The 13,477-nt window shown below is 48.7% G+C and overlaps 1 protein-coding gene across 1 annotated transcript in view; it reads left to right on the forward strand.

Moving 5' to 3' along the window:
• Nucleotides 1–995: 995 nt before the first annotated feature.
• The window catches only part of prkd2 (protein kinase D2), a 131,008-nt gene continuing 118,526 nt past the window's right edge, over nt 996–13,477 (forward strand). The window contains exon 1 of the mRNA XM_059950948.1: nt 996–1,433. Within this exon, the coding sequence (XP_059806931.1) occupies nt 1,230–1,433 (204 nt within the window). The 5' untranslated portion in view covers nt 996–1,229. The remainder of the gene's footprint in view (nt 1,434–13,477) is intronic.

Consider the following 13,477-nt stretch of genomic DNA (forward strand, 5'->3'; position numbering starts at 1 on the left):
CACACGGGAAGGCCAGGAGCTGGACCTGCTTAAGGTGCAGGCCGTTGGGAGCTTATCCCCACTCCCTCCCCTGGCTTTGACAACCTTGTGTATTGCCACCAAATGCTCCTCACAAACCTCGACAGACGAACTGTTGAAAGTAGCCTGGTCCGGGATGGAAGTTCAAATGCCCAGAGAGTAGTGGACACTTTCACCCGCACCCTCCGTGCCCTCTACAGGAGGCACTACCTCAAGAGGGCATCATCTCCCACAGATCCCCAGCATCCTGGTCCAAGCACACTGAGGCCACAACCAAGAAAGTTCTACCCTACTACCTCAGGAGCAGGGAGAAAGTTGCCACATTTGACACTGAGGCATCGTATCCCGATGCACGGTAACTCTGTTCGCATTACTGCAGGACAGTTGGCATAAAATGCTGGAGGGGACTCAGCAGGTCGGGCAGCGTCCATGGAGTCGACGTCTCGGGCCGGGGCCCTTTTTCAGGACTGAATTTTTATTGCAGATCCGCACGACGCCATCTTGAGAAGCTTGTTATCACAAACCCGGCCAGTCAAAGATCAGGTGGGGTATCGGGGAATGGGGGTCCTTTCAGAAGAAGTTTGGACAACAGGGGAGGGAGCACTGCACGTGAATGACTCGGATGCGGGGTTATGCTTTGAAATCACAAATACTGGAACTCAAACTTGTTAGAAGAGACAGTGGTTTATCTCAGCCCAGCCCCATGATGAAAGGCAGCCGCGGTGAGTTCTCCCTGATGCGAGGACGGAGATTGCTTTGCCTGATTAAGCCGGACTCAAACAAACCCGTCGAAAGGCTGAAAAAAAAGAGTTAACCCCAAGTCCCGCCCCCCACCAGTCGCTGATTCGCCGCTACACCTGAGAGGCGAACTTCTGATTCGCTGAAGCCACGTCGGTCACACGCATCCTCTGGCCCCATCCTGCTCAATGAGGTCATAAATTAATGTAGAACTCAGAGGAGGGTAGGGTGACTGACAGGGTGTTTCCTGTTTTTTATATTTGACGCCATTTTGTTGCTTAAATCATCAACACAGAGTGTATTTGCTAGCAGCGGTGAGAGTGCTTGCAAAGAGAAGTTTGTTCTGATGTAGTTTGAAGCTGGTGCGGGCAGCGAGGGGTGCTCCCACCGGCTTTCCAGCTCCTTTTCTCTTTGTTCCCCCCTCCCCTCTCTCTCTACAGTCCCCTGCACTTGGAGGGGGTGGTCTGCAGGGGATGAGCTCCGTACCTGGTGTCTGCCCCGCCAGCCCCTCTCCTTGCTCGGGATCAGGGCTGAACAGCCCCTGTCCGTCAAGCTGCGGGGGCACCTCGTTCACAATCCAGTTAGGTCTCACCAGGGAATCTGTGCTGCTCCCAATCAGCACGGACAACAGTTTGGCTAGAGTCAAAGAGCTTGCTTGCTCCATCGTGGACCAGAAGGTAAGAACGCCTGTATTGGCTCAGCCTTGACAGTAAAGTTTGATGCGTCTCAACCGGACGTTGTATTGAAATGCAGGGATTTGTCAGGGTGGACAAAAAGTTTTGCATGTGACTTTCGGAAAAGTTTCTGGTTTGTGTAATTTACCCCCCAAAAAAGTGATTTGGGATCTTGTTTTGCCCCGGTGGGTTGTTTGAACGCAGTCTATCCTCATTAGCTTGTTACGGAAGGTTTGATCTTACATCTACTTTCAATCCGTTCCTGTCACTCGGTAACACAAAGGACGATCTCACCACTGTGAGTACACTGTTTGTGTGTTGGAAAACCATGTTCGGCTACTTATGTGCGAGATTACGTTAAATTCAGCTCGTTTAGGATTAGTATTCGCAACGATAGGTGCACCAGCCAGTCCTGATGAAGGGTCTCGGCCCGAAACGTCAGCTGGTTATTCCTCCCCGTAGATGCTGCCTGACCTGCTGAGTTCCCCCAGCAGTTTGAGAGTGTTACTCGGAAAAATTTCGCCCCGTCAACGCCGAGGAATCGGGGATCTTGATGTTCTCTAGTATAATCCATTTTTAAAAAAAAGGTATCTTTGTTTGAAATCTGCTTAGAAGGACATTTCAATGCCGGTGAGCTTTTCGCGCTCTTCTCTGGATTGATGGTGCAAGTTGAGAAGTTGCATTTTCAGTCAGTGCAAGGGTTAATCCTGAGTGGGACGGGAAGTTGGAGACAGAATCAATTAAAACCCAGAATGTGGGGTCCGTGAGGTGAATGGTTACGTGGGCGCCCATTCCGCGTCGGTTTTGGGCTGAAGATTTGAACCCTCTGTGCTGATTTTTCAAACGTACATATAAAAAGAGAAAATCCATTGAAGCTTTGTGTTTGTGTTCTGAAGTACGGTGCTTGCTAAGATCGAACAGTAAGTTTGGAAAGGGAACGCCGGGGCAGCACGGCGCTGCTACAGCTGGTGGCGGGGGGCGTCGGCGTTGAATCCCGGCGCAGTCCTGGCCTCCAGTGCGTGGGTTTCCCCCGGGATCTCCCAAAGACCACTGAGTAGATTCAGATGCCGTTGTACCCTGTTCGGATAATTCGGGGGATTGGTGGGCGGGAAGGGCCTACGGCGCGCAGTACCGCTAAAAAAAACTCGGAAGATAACTTGAGGCGCACAATAGTAACAAATTCCATCAGGTTTCCCAGAGAGTACGCGCAGATCCTTTTAACGTCAGAAAACGAGCACAGGCAGGAGAGGCTGGAAATCCGGGCCAGCACACACCAAATGCTGGAGGAAACTGTCGATGTGTCCTAACCACGCAAGGTCTCGGCCCAAACTTCACCAGGATCAGGTGCTGAGCTTGGACAGTGGAGATGACGGGCAGGATGGTTGAGAGCCCCGCTTGTGGGATGCGGGAAGGCCCTGATGACTACAACTGCGAGAAGTGCATCCAGCTGCAGCTTCTAACAATCGGCATTAAGGAGTTGGAGCGGGAACTGGCTGAACTGCGACCATTCGGGAGGCTGACGGGGTGATGGATAGGATATACCCAAGGTGCGGGACACAGGAGACTGGGTGGCAGTCAGCAAGGGGAAGGGGTTAAGGAATCAGTGCAGAGTGCCCCTGTGGCCAACCCTCTGTGGATACTGTCAGGGGTGGGGTGACCTTACAGAGGGAAGTCACAGTGGTCGGGTCTCTGGCACTGAGACTCAGAAGGGAAGGGGAGGGAAGAGGCACACTGTGGCGGCAGTGGACTCGTTAGTTAGGGGAACGGTCAGGAGGTTCTGTGGCCCAGGACGAGATTCCCGGGTGGTATGTTGCCATGATCTGGGACATCTCCAATCAAATCCTCAGCACCCTCAAGTGCGAGGGTGAAGAGCCAGAGGTTGTGGTAGGTGTAGGTACCAACGACGTGGGTAGGACGAGTGACGAGGTTCTGCATGGGGAGTTCATGGAGTTAGGTGCTAAGTTAAAGGGCAGGACCTTCGGAGTTGTGATCTCAGGATTGCTGCCCGTCCCACGTGCTACTGGGGCCAGAACTGGGAAGATTATACAGTTCAATACGTGGCTAGGGAGTTGGTGTGGGGGGGGGGGGGGGGGAAGAGCATAAGATTTTTGGATCATTGTGCTCTCTTCCAGGGAAGGTGGGACCTGGACAGAAGGGATGGTTTGCAGGAGTCTAATATCCTAGCGGGAAGGTATGTTAATGCCGCACGGTTGAGTTTAAAACAGAGTTGCAGGGGGGTGGGAACCAGAGTGCCGGAACAGTTGGTGGAGAGGCTGTTGACGGCGATGTTGGTAAGACCTCAGACGAAGTCAGAAATCAAAAGGTCGAGCTTGGTGTGACCAGCGTCCTGAGCTGCAGGTATTTCAATGCAAGAAGTATCGTAGGGAAGGCGAACGAGCCCAGGGCATGAATCAACACCTGGAATCATGACGTTGTAGCCATCGGTGAGATTTAGTTGCAGGAGGGGTAGGACTGGCAGCTCAGTATTCCGGGGTTCTGTAGTTTTAGACGTGAACGAGAGGGAGCGATTGAAGGAGGAGGGGAAAATGTCACAGCGGTCTGTCCTGACAGGAGAACTCAACTCGTGAGACGTTATGGGTGGAAGTGAGAAGTAAGGAAAAATATAACCACATTAATGGGGCTATGTCACAGACCATCCAAAAGTCCTAGCGATTTAGAGGGAAAAAAAATTAAAAAGAGCTCGCAGACTGTTGCAGGAAGCATAAGGTTGTTATAGTAGGTGGTTTTAACTTTCTGTATATTGTTTGGGACTCCCATACTGTTAAAGGGCTAGAAGGATAGAGTTTGTGAAATGTGTTCAGGAAAATTTCCTTCGTCAGTGTGTAGAAGTCCCAACGAGCAAGCGTGTGTTACTGGACCTGCTATTGGGGAATGAGACAGGGCAGGTGACAGAAGTCCCAGTAAGAGATGGTGTGTTACTGGACCTGCTATTAGAGAATGAGACAGGGCAGGTGACAGAGGTCCCAGTAAGAGATGGTGCGATACTGCATCTGCTATTGGGGATGAGACAGGGCAGGTGACAGAGGTCCCAGTAAGAGATGGTGTGTTACTGGACCTGCTATTGGGGAATGAGTCAGGGCAGGTGACAGAAGTCCCAGTAAGAGATGGTGCGATACTGGATCTGCTATTGGGGAATGAGACAGGACAGGTGACAGAAGTCCCAGTAAGAGATGGTGCGATACTGGACCTGCTATTGGGGAATGAGTCAGGACAGGTGACAGAAGTCCCAGTAAGAGATGGTGCGATACTGGATCTGCTATTGGGGAATGAGACAGGGCAGGTGACAGAAGTCCCAGTAAGAGATGGTGCGATACTGGATCTGCTATTGGGGAATGAGACAGGACAGGTGACAGAAGTCCCAGTAAGAGATGGTGCGATACTGGACCTGCTATTGGGGAATGAGTCAGGACAGGTGACAGAAGTCCCAGTAAGAGATGGTGCGATACTGGACCTGCTATTAGGAAATGAGACAGGGCAGGTGACAGAAGTCCCAATAAGAGATGGTGCGATACTGGACCTGCTATTGGGGAATGAGACAGGGCAGGTGACAGAAGTCCTAATAAGAGATGGTGCGATACTGGACCTGCTATTGGGGAATGAGACAGGGCAGGTGACAGAAGTCCTAATAAGAGATGGTGCGATACTGGACCTGCTATTAGGAAATGAGACAGGGCAGGTGACAGAAGTCCCAGTAAGAGATGGTGTGTTACTGGACCTGCTATTAGAGAATGAGACAGGGCAGGTGACAGAAGTCCCAGTAAGAGATGGTGTGTTACTGGACCTGCTATTAGAGAATGAGACAGGGCAGGTGACAGAGGTCCCAGTAAGAGATGGTGCGATACTGCATCTGCGATTGGGGAATGAGACAGGGCAGGTGACAGAGGTCCCAGTAAGAGATGGTGTGTTACTGGACCTGCTATTAGAGAATGAGACAGGGCAGGTGACAGAGGTCCCAGTAAGAGATGGTGCGATACTGCATCTGCTATTGGGGAATAGGACAGGGCAGGTGACAGAAGTCCCAGTAAGAGATGGTGTGATACTGGACCTGCTATTGGGGAATGAGTCAGGGCAGGTGACAGAAGTCCCAGTAAGAGATGGTGCGATACTGGATCTGCTATTGGGGAATGAATCAGGGCAGGTGACAGAAATCCCAGTAAGAGATGTTGTGATACTGGACATGCTATTGGGGAATGAGACAGGGCAGGTGACAGAAGTCCCAGTAAGAGATGGTGCGATACTGGACCTGCTATTGGGGAATGAGACAGGGCAGGTGACAGAGGTCCCAATAAGAGATGGTGCGATACTGGACCTGCTATTAGGAAATGAGACAGGGCAGGTGACAGAAGTCCCAGTAAGAGATGGTGCGATACTGGACCTGCTATTGGGGAATGAGACAGGGCAGGTGACAGAGGTCCCAATAAGAGATGGTGCGATACTGGACCTGCTATTATGAAATGAGACAGGGCAGGTGACAGAAGTCCCAGTAAGAGATGGTGCGATACTGGATCTGCTATTGGGGAATGAGACAGGACAGGTGACAGAAGTCCCAGTAAGAGATGGTGCGATACTGGATCTGCTATTGGGGAATGAGACAGGACAGGTGACAGAAGTCCCAGTAAGAGATGGTGCGATACTGGACCTGCTATTGGGGAATGAGACAGGGCAGGTGACAGAAGTCCCAGTAAGAGATGGTGCGATACTGGACCTGCTATTGGGGAATGAGACAGGCAGGTGACAGAAGTCCTAATAAGAGATGGTGCGATACTGGACCTGCTATTAGGGAATGAGACAGGGCAGGTGACAGAGGTCCCAATAAGAGATGGTGCGATACTGGACCTGCTATTGGGGAATGAGACAGGGCAGGTGACAGAAGTCCTAATAAGAGATGGTGCGATACTGGACCTGCTATTAGGGAATGAGACAGGGCAGGTGACAGAGGTCCCAATAAGAGATGGTGCGATACTGGACCTGCTATTGGGGAATGAGACAGGGCAGGTGACAGAAGTCCTAATAAGAGATGGTGCGATACTGGACCTGCTATTAGGGAATGAGACAGGGCAGGTGACAGAGGTCCCAATAAGAGATGGTGCGATACTGGACCTGCTATTGGGGAATGAGACAGGGCAGGTGACAGAAGTCCTAATAAGAGATGGTGCGATACTGGACCTGCTATTAGGGAATGAGACAGGGCAGGTGACAGAGGTCCCAATAAGAGATGGTGCGATACTGGACCTGCTATTGGGGAATGAGACAGGGCAGGTGACAGAAGTCCCAGTAAGAGATGGTGCGATACTGGACCTGCTATTGGGGAATGAGACAGGGCAGGTGACAGAAGTCCCAGTAAGAGATGGTGCGATACTGGACCTGCTATTGGGGAATGAGACAGGGCAGGTGACAGAAGTCCCAGTAAGAGATGGTGCGATACTGGACCTGCTATTGGGGAATGAGTCAGGGCAGGTGACAGAAGTCCCAGTAAGAGATGGTGCGATACTGGATCTGCTATTGGGGAATGAGACAGGGCAGGTGACAGAAGTCCCAGTAAGAGATGGTGTGATACTGGACCTGCTATTGGGGAATGAGTCAGGGCAGGTGACAGAAGTCCCAGTAAGAGATGGTGCGATACTGGATCTGCTATTGGGGAATGAGACAGGGCAGGTGACAGAAGTCCCAGTAAGAGATGGTGCGATACTGGACCTGCTATTGGGGAATGAGACAGGGCAGGTGACAGAAGTCCCAGTAAGAGATGTTGTGATACTGGACCTGCTATTGGGGAATGAGACAGGGCAGGTGACAGAAGTCCCAGTAAGAGATGGTGTGATACTGGACCTGCTATTGGGGAATGAGACAGGGCAGGTGACAGAAGTCCCAATAAGAGATGGTGCGATACTGGACCTGCTATTGGGGAATGAGTCAGGGCAGGTGACAGAAGTCCCAGTAAGAGATGGTGCGATACTGGATCTGCTATTGGGGAATGAGACAGGGCAGGTGACAGAAGTCCCAGTAAGAGATGGTGCGATACTGGACCTGCTATTGGGGAATGAGACAGGGCAGGTGACAGAAGTCCCAGTAAGAGATGTTGTGATACTGGACCTGCTATTGGGGAATGAGACAGGGCAGGTGACAGAAGTCCCAGTAAGAGATGGTGTGATACTGGACCTGCTATTGGGGAATGAGACAGGGCAGGTGACAGAAGTCCCAATAAGAGATGGTGCGATACTGGACCTGCTATTGGGGAATGGGACAGGGCAGGTGACAGAAGCTTGTGTGGGTAAACACTTTGCACCTGATGATCGCAATGCCATTTGTTTCAAAGTAAATTTGCAAAAGATATGTCTGGATTGTGGGTTGAGATTCTAAATGGGAGAAATGCCAATTTTGATGTTATCTGAAATAATTTGGCAGGTGTGGTTTGGGACAGGCTTGTTTTCTGGCAAAGGTAAGCAGGAGGCCTTTTAAAAAAAAAACAAAATTTTGAGAGCACAAAACTTTACCTGTCTGTCAGAATAAAAGGTAAAGACAACAGGTGTAGGGAACTTCGGTTTTCAAGAGAAACTGAGGCCTTGGTTAAGAGTAAAAGGGAGTGAATAGCAGTTATGGGCAGGTAGGGACAAATGAGGTTCTCATGGAGGATAAGAAATTCAAGAGAACACTTAAAGATATCTGGAAGGCTAAAAGAAGGCATGATGTTGCTCTGTCAGGCAAGGTGAAGGAGAATGCTAAGGGATTCTACAGATATGTTAAGAGCAAAAGGATTGCAAGGGACAAAATTGGTCCTCCAGAAGACCAAAATGTGTGGAGCCAAAACAGATGGGGAGATCTTCAGGTGAATTCTTTGCATCTGTATTTACTCAGGAGCTGGACACAGAGTCTATAGAAGCGAAGCAAAGTGGCATCAACTCCATGGACCCTGTACGAATCACAGAGGAGGAGCTGTTTGCCGTCTTAAGGCAAATCAGAGTGGATGATGAGGGCTTGATGAGGTGTTCCCTCAGACCCTATGGGAGGCAAGTGCAGAAATTGCCGAGGCCCTAGCAGAGATGCTTAAATCACGGGAGAGATACCAGTGATTGTAGGGTAGCCAATGTTCTGCTGTTTAAAACAGGCTCTAAGCATAAGCCAAGTAATTATAGCCCAGTGAGCCTGATAGCAGTAAGCCGAGGGAAGTCCGTCTCCCCCCCCCATCCTCATCACTTTCTACAGAGGATGTATCGAGAGCATCCTGAGCAGCTGCATCACTGCCCGGTTTGGAAATTGCACCGTCTCGGATCGCAAGACCCTGCAGCGGATGGTGAGGTCAGCTGAGAAGATCATTGGGGTCTCTCTTCCCGCCATCACGGACATTTACACTACACGCTGCATCCGCAAAGCAAACAGCACCCCTCATACAATCAAACAATGCAATACAATGCATTGCAAAGGAAGGACCCCACGCACCCCTCACACAAACTCTTCTCCCTCCTGCCGTCTGGGAAAAGGCTCCGAAGCATTCGGGCTCTCACAACCAGATTATGTAACAGTTTCTTCCCCCAAGCTATCAGAGTCCTCAATACCCAGAGCCTGGACTGACACCTTACTGCCCTATTGTCCTGTTTATTATTTATTGTAATACCTGCACTGTTTTGTGCCCTTTATGCAGTCCTGGGTAGGTCTGTAGTCTAGAGTAGTTTTTTTCTCTCTGTGCTGTTCTTTTACATAGTTCAGTCTAGTTTTTGTACTGTGATATGTAACACCATGGTCCTGAAAAAAACTTTGTCTCATTTTTACTGTGTACGGTACCAGCAATTATGGTCGAAATGACAATAAAAGTGACTTGAAAGTAACTGGAAGGTACGTGAGTACTTGAATAGACATGGACTGATTAAGGATAGTCAGCGTGGATTTGTGCATGGTAGGTCATGTCTAACCAATCTTGTAGAGTGTTTCGAGGAAGTTACCAGGAAAGTGGATGAGGGCAAGGCAGAGGATGTTGTCGACATGGGCTTCAGTAAGGCATTTGACATGGGAGGCTGGTCAAGAAGGTTCAGTTGCTCAGCATTCGGGGTGAGATAGTGAATTGGATTGGAGATTGGCTTTGTGGGAGAAGCCAGAGAGTGGTAGTAGACGGTTGCCACTCTGACTGGAGGCCTGGGACTAGTGGGGTGCCGCGGGGATCGGTGCTGGGTCCCTGGTTGTTTGTCATTTTTATGATAACAGTGTTAACTTGATCAGCAAATTTGCAGATGACACCAAGATTGAGGGTGTAGTGGACAATGTAGAAGGCTAGCGTGGCTTGTGGAGGACTAAGGAATGGCAGATGGAGCTTAATGCAGACATGTGCGAGATTTTGCACTTCAGTAGGACCAAGCAGGGTAGGCCTTAGTCTTACAGAGTGAACGGTAGGACACTGTGCAGTGGTCACTAAGTTCCATAATTCATTGAAAGTGGCGTCACAGGCGGACAGGGTCATAAAGAAAGCATTTGGCAACTTGGCCTTCGTAAATCAAAGTATTGAGTACAGGAGTTGGGATATTATGTTGAAGTTGTATAAGACATTGGTGAGGCCTAATTTGGAGTGTTGCATGCAGTTTTGGTCACCAACCTACAGGAAGGATGTAAACTAGTTTGAAGAAATACAGAGAAAATTGACAAGGATATTGCCAAGTCGGAGAGCCTGAGTTATAAGGGAAAACTGAATAGGCTGGGGCTGTATTCTGCAGAATGTAGAAGATTGAGGGGGGATTTGATAGAGGTATACAAAATTATGAGTGGTATAGATCGGGTAAGCTTTTTCCACTGAGGTTGGGTGGGACTGCAACCAGAGGTCATGGGTTAAGGGTGAAAGGTGAAAAGTTTAAGGGGAACATGAGGGGAAACTTCTTCACTCAGAGGGTGGTGAGAGTGTGGAACGGGCTACCAGCACAAATGGTGTATGTTTGCACAATCTCAATGTTTAAGAGAAATTTGGATAGGTACATGGCCGGTAGGGGTAAGAAGGGGAGAGGTCCCGGTGCAGGATGATGGGAGTAGGCAGTTGAAATGGTGTGGTGTGGACTAGATGGGCTGAAGAGCCTATTTCTGTGCTGTATTTCTCTCTATATCACCAGTATGTGTTGTGAAATTCGTTGTTTTGCGGCAGCAGTGTATTGCGATACTGAATAAGTATATATAGTGTGTGTGTGTGTGTGTATATGCAAATGATAGTGAGGTCATATTCATGGGTTCAGTATCCATTCAGAAATCTGATGGTAGAGGAGAAGAAGCTGTTCCTGAGTCATTGAGTGTGTACCTCCTCCCTGATGGTAGCAATGAGAAGAGGACATGTCCTGGGTGATGTTGGTCCTTAATAAGGCATCGCTGCTTGAGGATGTCCTGGATACTTTAGAAGATAGTGCCTATGATGGAGCTGTCTGAGTTTGCAACTTTCTGCAGCATCTTTTGATTGTGTGTGGTAGTCGCCTCACCCAACCCATACCAGACGCCCATCCATAGATACTATCCATTGATATTCCTCCAGCACTTTGTGTATTTTACTTAAGAAAAATGAAAAAGTATCTTTATCTTGCTTTTTATCAGTGCTTTCTCCTTTAAGACACATCTATGTGTGTGGCATTGTAGCACCTGGCAGTTGCTTTAAAAGTTGTTGATGGTGAGAACTATAACGATGAGAACTGGTTTTAGTTTGGTCTCACCGGTTCTCTACGCCAACACGGATTTTTACCATTCTCAGCACAAAGTCCAACAGCAGCTTCTTCCCCACTGCCAGCAGGTCCTTGAACCAGCCTAGAGAGTCTGAGATTGTGTCGGTCAACCGTGGCGATGCGTTGCAGGCAGCTTACAAAACTTCTAGTTACACTTCTTCTAAACTTTTGCACGTTGGTTGTTTGTCCTTCTGGGTGCAGTATTTCATCGATTCCTTTGTGTTTCTTGTATTTACTGCGAATGCCCAGCAGAAAATGAACTGCAGGGTTGTATATGTTGATGTGTATGTACTTTGATAATAAATTCATTTTAAACTTTGACCTGTAAAACCCCTAACACCACCTTGGGCTATATTCCTTTTTCTTCTTTTCTCAACTTGCACGAGTGTCATTGTGTTTAATACTTTATTAACATAGAACACGAGGGCTTAGTACAGGCCCTTCAGCCCACAATGTTGTGCCATCTTTTTAACCTACTGTAGAATCAATCTAACCCTTCTCATTTACGTCATGGTGGCGGTTGCCCATCGTGTCCGACGATGACAGGAAACCTATGCGGGAGACTTTTAGAATTTGGGAGAGCCATTGTCCTGGGGCAGTTCCACTCTCCTCGAGCTCAGGAGTTCGGGTCCAGTGGTACGAACAAACATCACAAACTAAGTTTTTCCATGGTTGCCCATGACATCTCCTGTCCTTGTCACGCCCTTCGCTCTCCACGGAGCGTTACAGAGCCACCTTCCCAGCCATCGGATCTCGCTGTAGATCCCATCCGCCCACTCCGCCGGAGCTGACTTCTCATGTTGGAGACCGGCACTTCCCCATCTCACCCGGGGTACGAGGCCGCCGGTTACCCTCACCCGGTTTAGCCCGTCTGTCGAAGCGCTGTACAATGATGTGGCCGCTGTCGCATGTGAACAGCTGCTGAGAGCCGCAGGTGAGAGCTGAGAGTCTGGTGGGGACCAAAAGTGAGTGAATGGACATGACAAGTCCCCCTCAGTAGAAGTGCTGCCCCTCCTAGGGACACCTCTGCCCCTCCTAGGGACACCTCATACCCCCCACTATCATAGCCCCCAGTTAGGAATTTCTTAACCACCATCACTGACAGGACAGTGTGCCCACCGCTCTGTGCTTAAAAAAAAATTAAAATTAAATCTTAAAAAGTCTACCCTTGACATCCCCCTATAATTTTCAACAATCACTTTAAAATTGTACTCCCTTACTTTAGATATTTCCTGGGGAGGGGAAGGACTCTGGCTGTCCAGTTTATCAACCTGTCTTGTCATCTCGTAATTTAAATGAGGAGTTTGACGAGATTTGGTATGTCATATAAAACACTCGCAAGTTTCTACCGATGTACTGTGGAGAGCATTCAAACTGGCTGCATCACCGTCTGGTATGGGGGAGGAGTAGACAGGGTCATAGTAAGCTGCAGAGAGTTGTAAACTCACTCAGCTCCATCATGGGCACCAGCCTCTGCAGTATCCAGTGCATCTTCAAGGAGCCGTGTGTCAAAAAGGTGGTGTCCACCGTTAAGGACCCTCCACCACCCAGGTCATGCCTTTTTTTCATCAGGAAGGAGGTACAGAAGCCTGAAGGCACACACTCAACAATTCGGGAACCGCTTCTTCCCCTCTGTCATCTAACTTCTGAATGGTCATTGAACCCATGAACACTACCTCACTACTTTTTCATTTCTGTTTTTGCACTACTTATTTAATTTAACCATTTATATATTAACTGTAATTTAGTGTGTTTCATTCCTATTATTATGTATATAGTTGGCTGGTGGTGTAGTGGCATCAGCACTGAATTTTCAGGCAAGTGGTCCCAGGTTCAAATCCAGCTGGCTCCTTGTTTGCTTTCCGCCTATGCTGGGTTGTATGTTGAACAAGCAAGTTGGCCTCATCTTTTAAAAAAAAACAGACAAAATGCTAAATAAATGGCAACGCTGTTGCCTAATGCACAGAAAGGGACAACACGTTATTATATATTGTGTTGTACTTCTGCAAAGTTAACAAATTTCACAATGTTGGCCAGTGATATAACACCTGATTCTGATTCAGTCCCCGTTTATCACTTTTGTAATGTACTGTGCTGCTGCTGCTGAAATCAAAATTTCACGGCATTTGTACCCTGGGTGGGCATGCTGGGGCAATCAACTCGATCTTCAACAAGTTCAGAACTATGAGGAATCTGAAAGGTATTGGCAGTGATCTTGAATGTTATAATGAAAGTGAAGATTTGGAGGAAGCAATCGTGAAAAGCATTGCGTCGAAACGTCAAGGTTGGAGATGAGAAGACAAGGAAAGCAATGAAGATTACGCACCTGAACTTGGGGTAGTGACTACA

This window comes from Hypanus sabinus, chromosome 26, assembly GCF_030144855.1.
Source record: "Hypanus sabinus isolate sHypSab1 chromosome 26, sHypSab1.hap1, whole genome shotgun sequence".
NCBI lineage: Eukaryota > Metazoa > Chordata > Chondrichthyes > Myliobatiformes > Dasyatidae > Hypanus > Hypanus sabinus.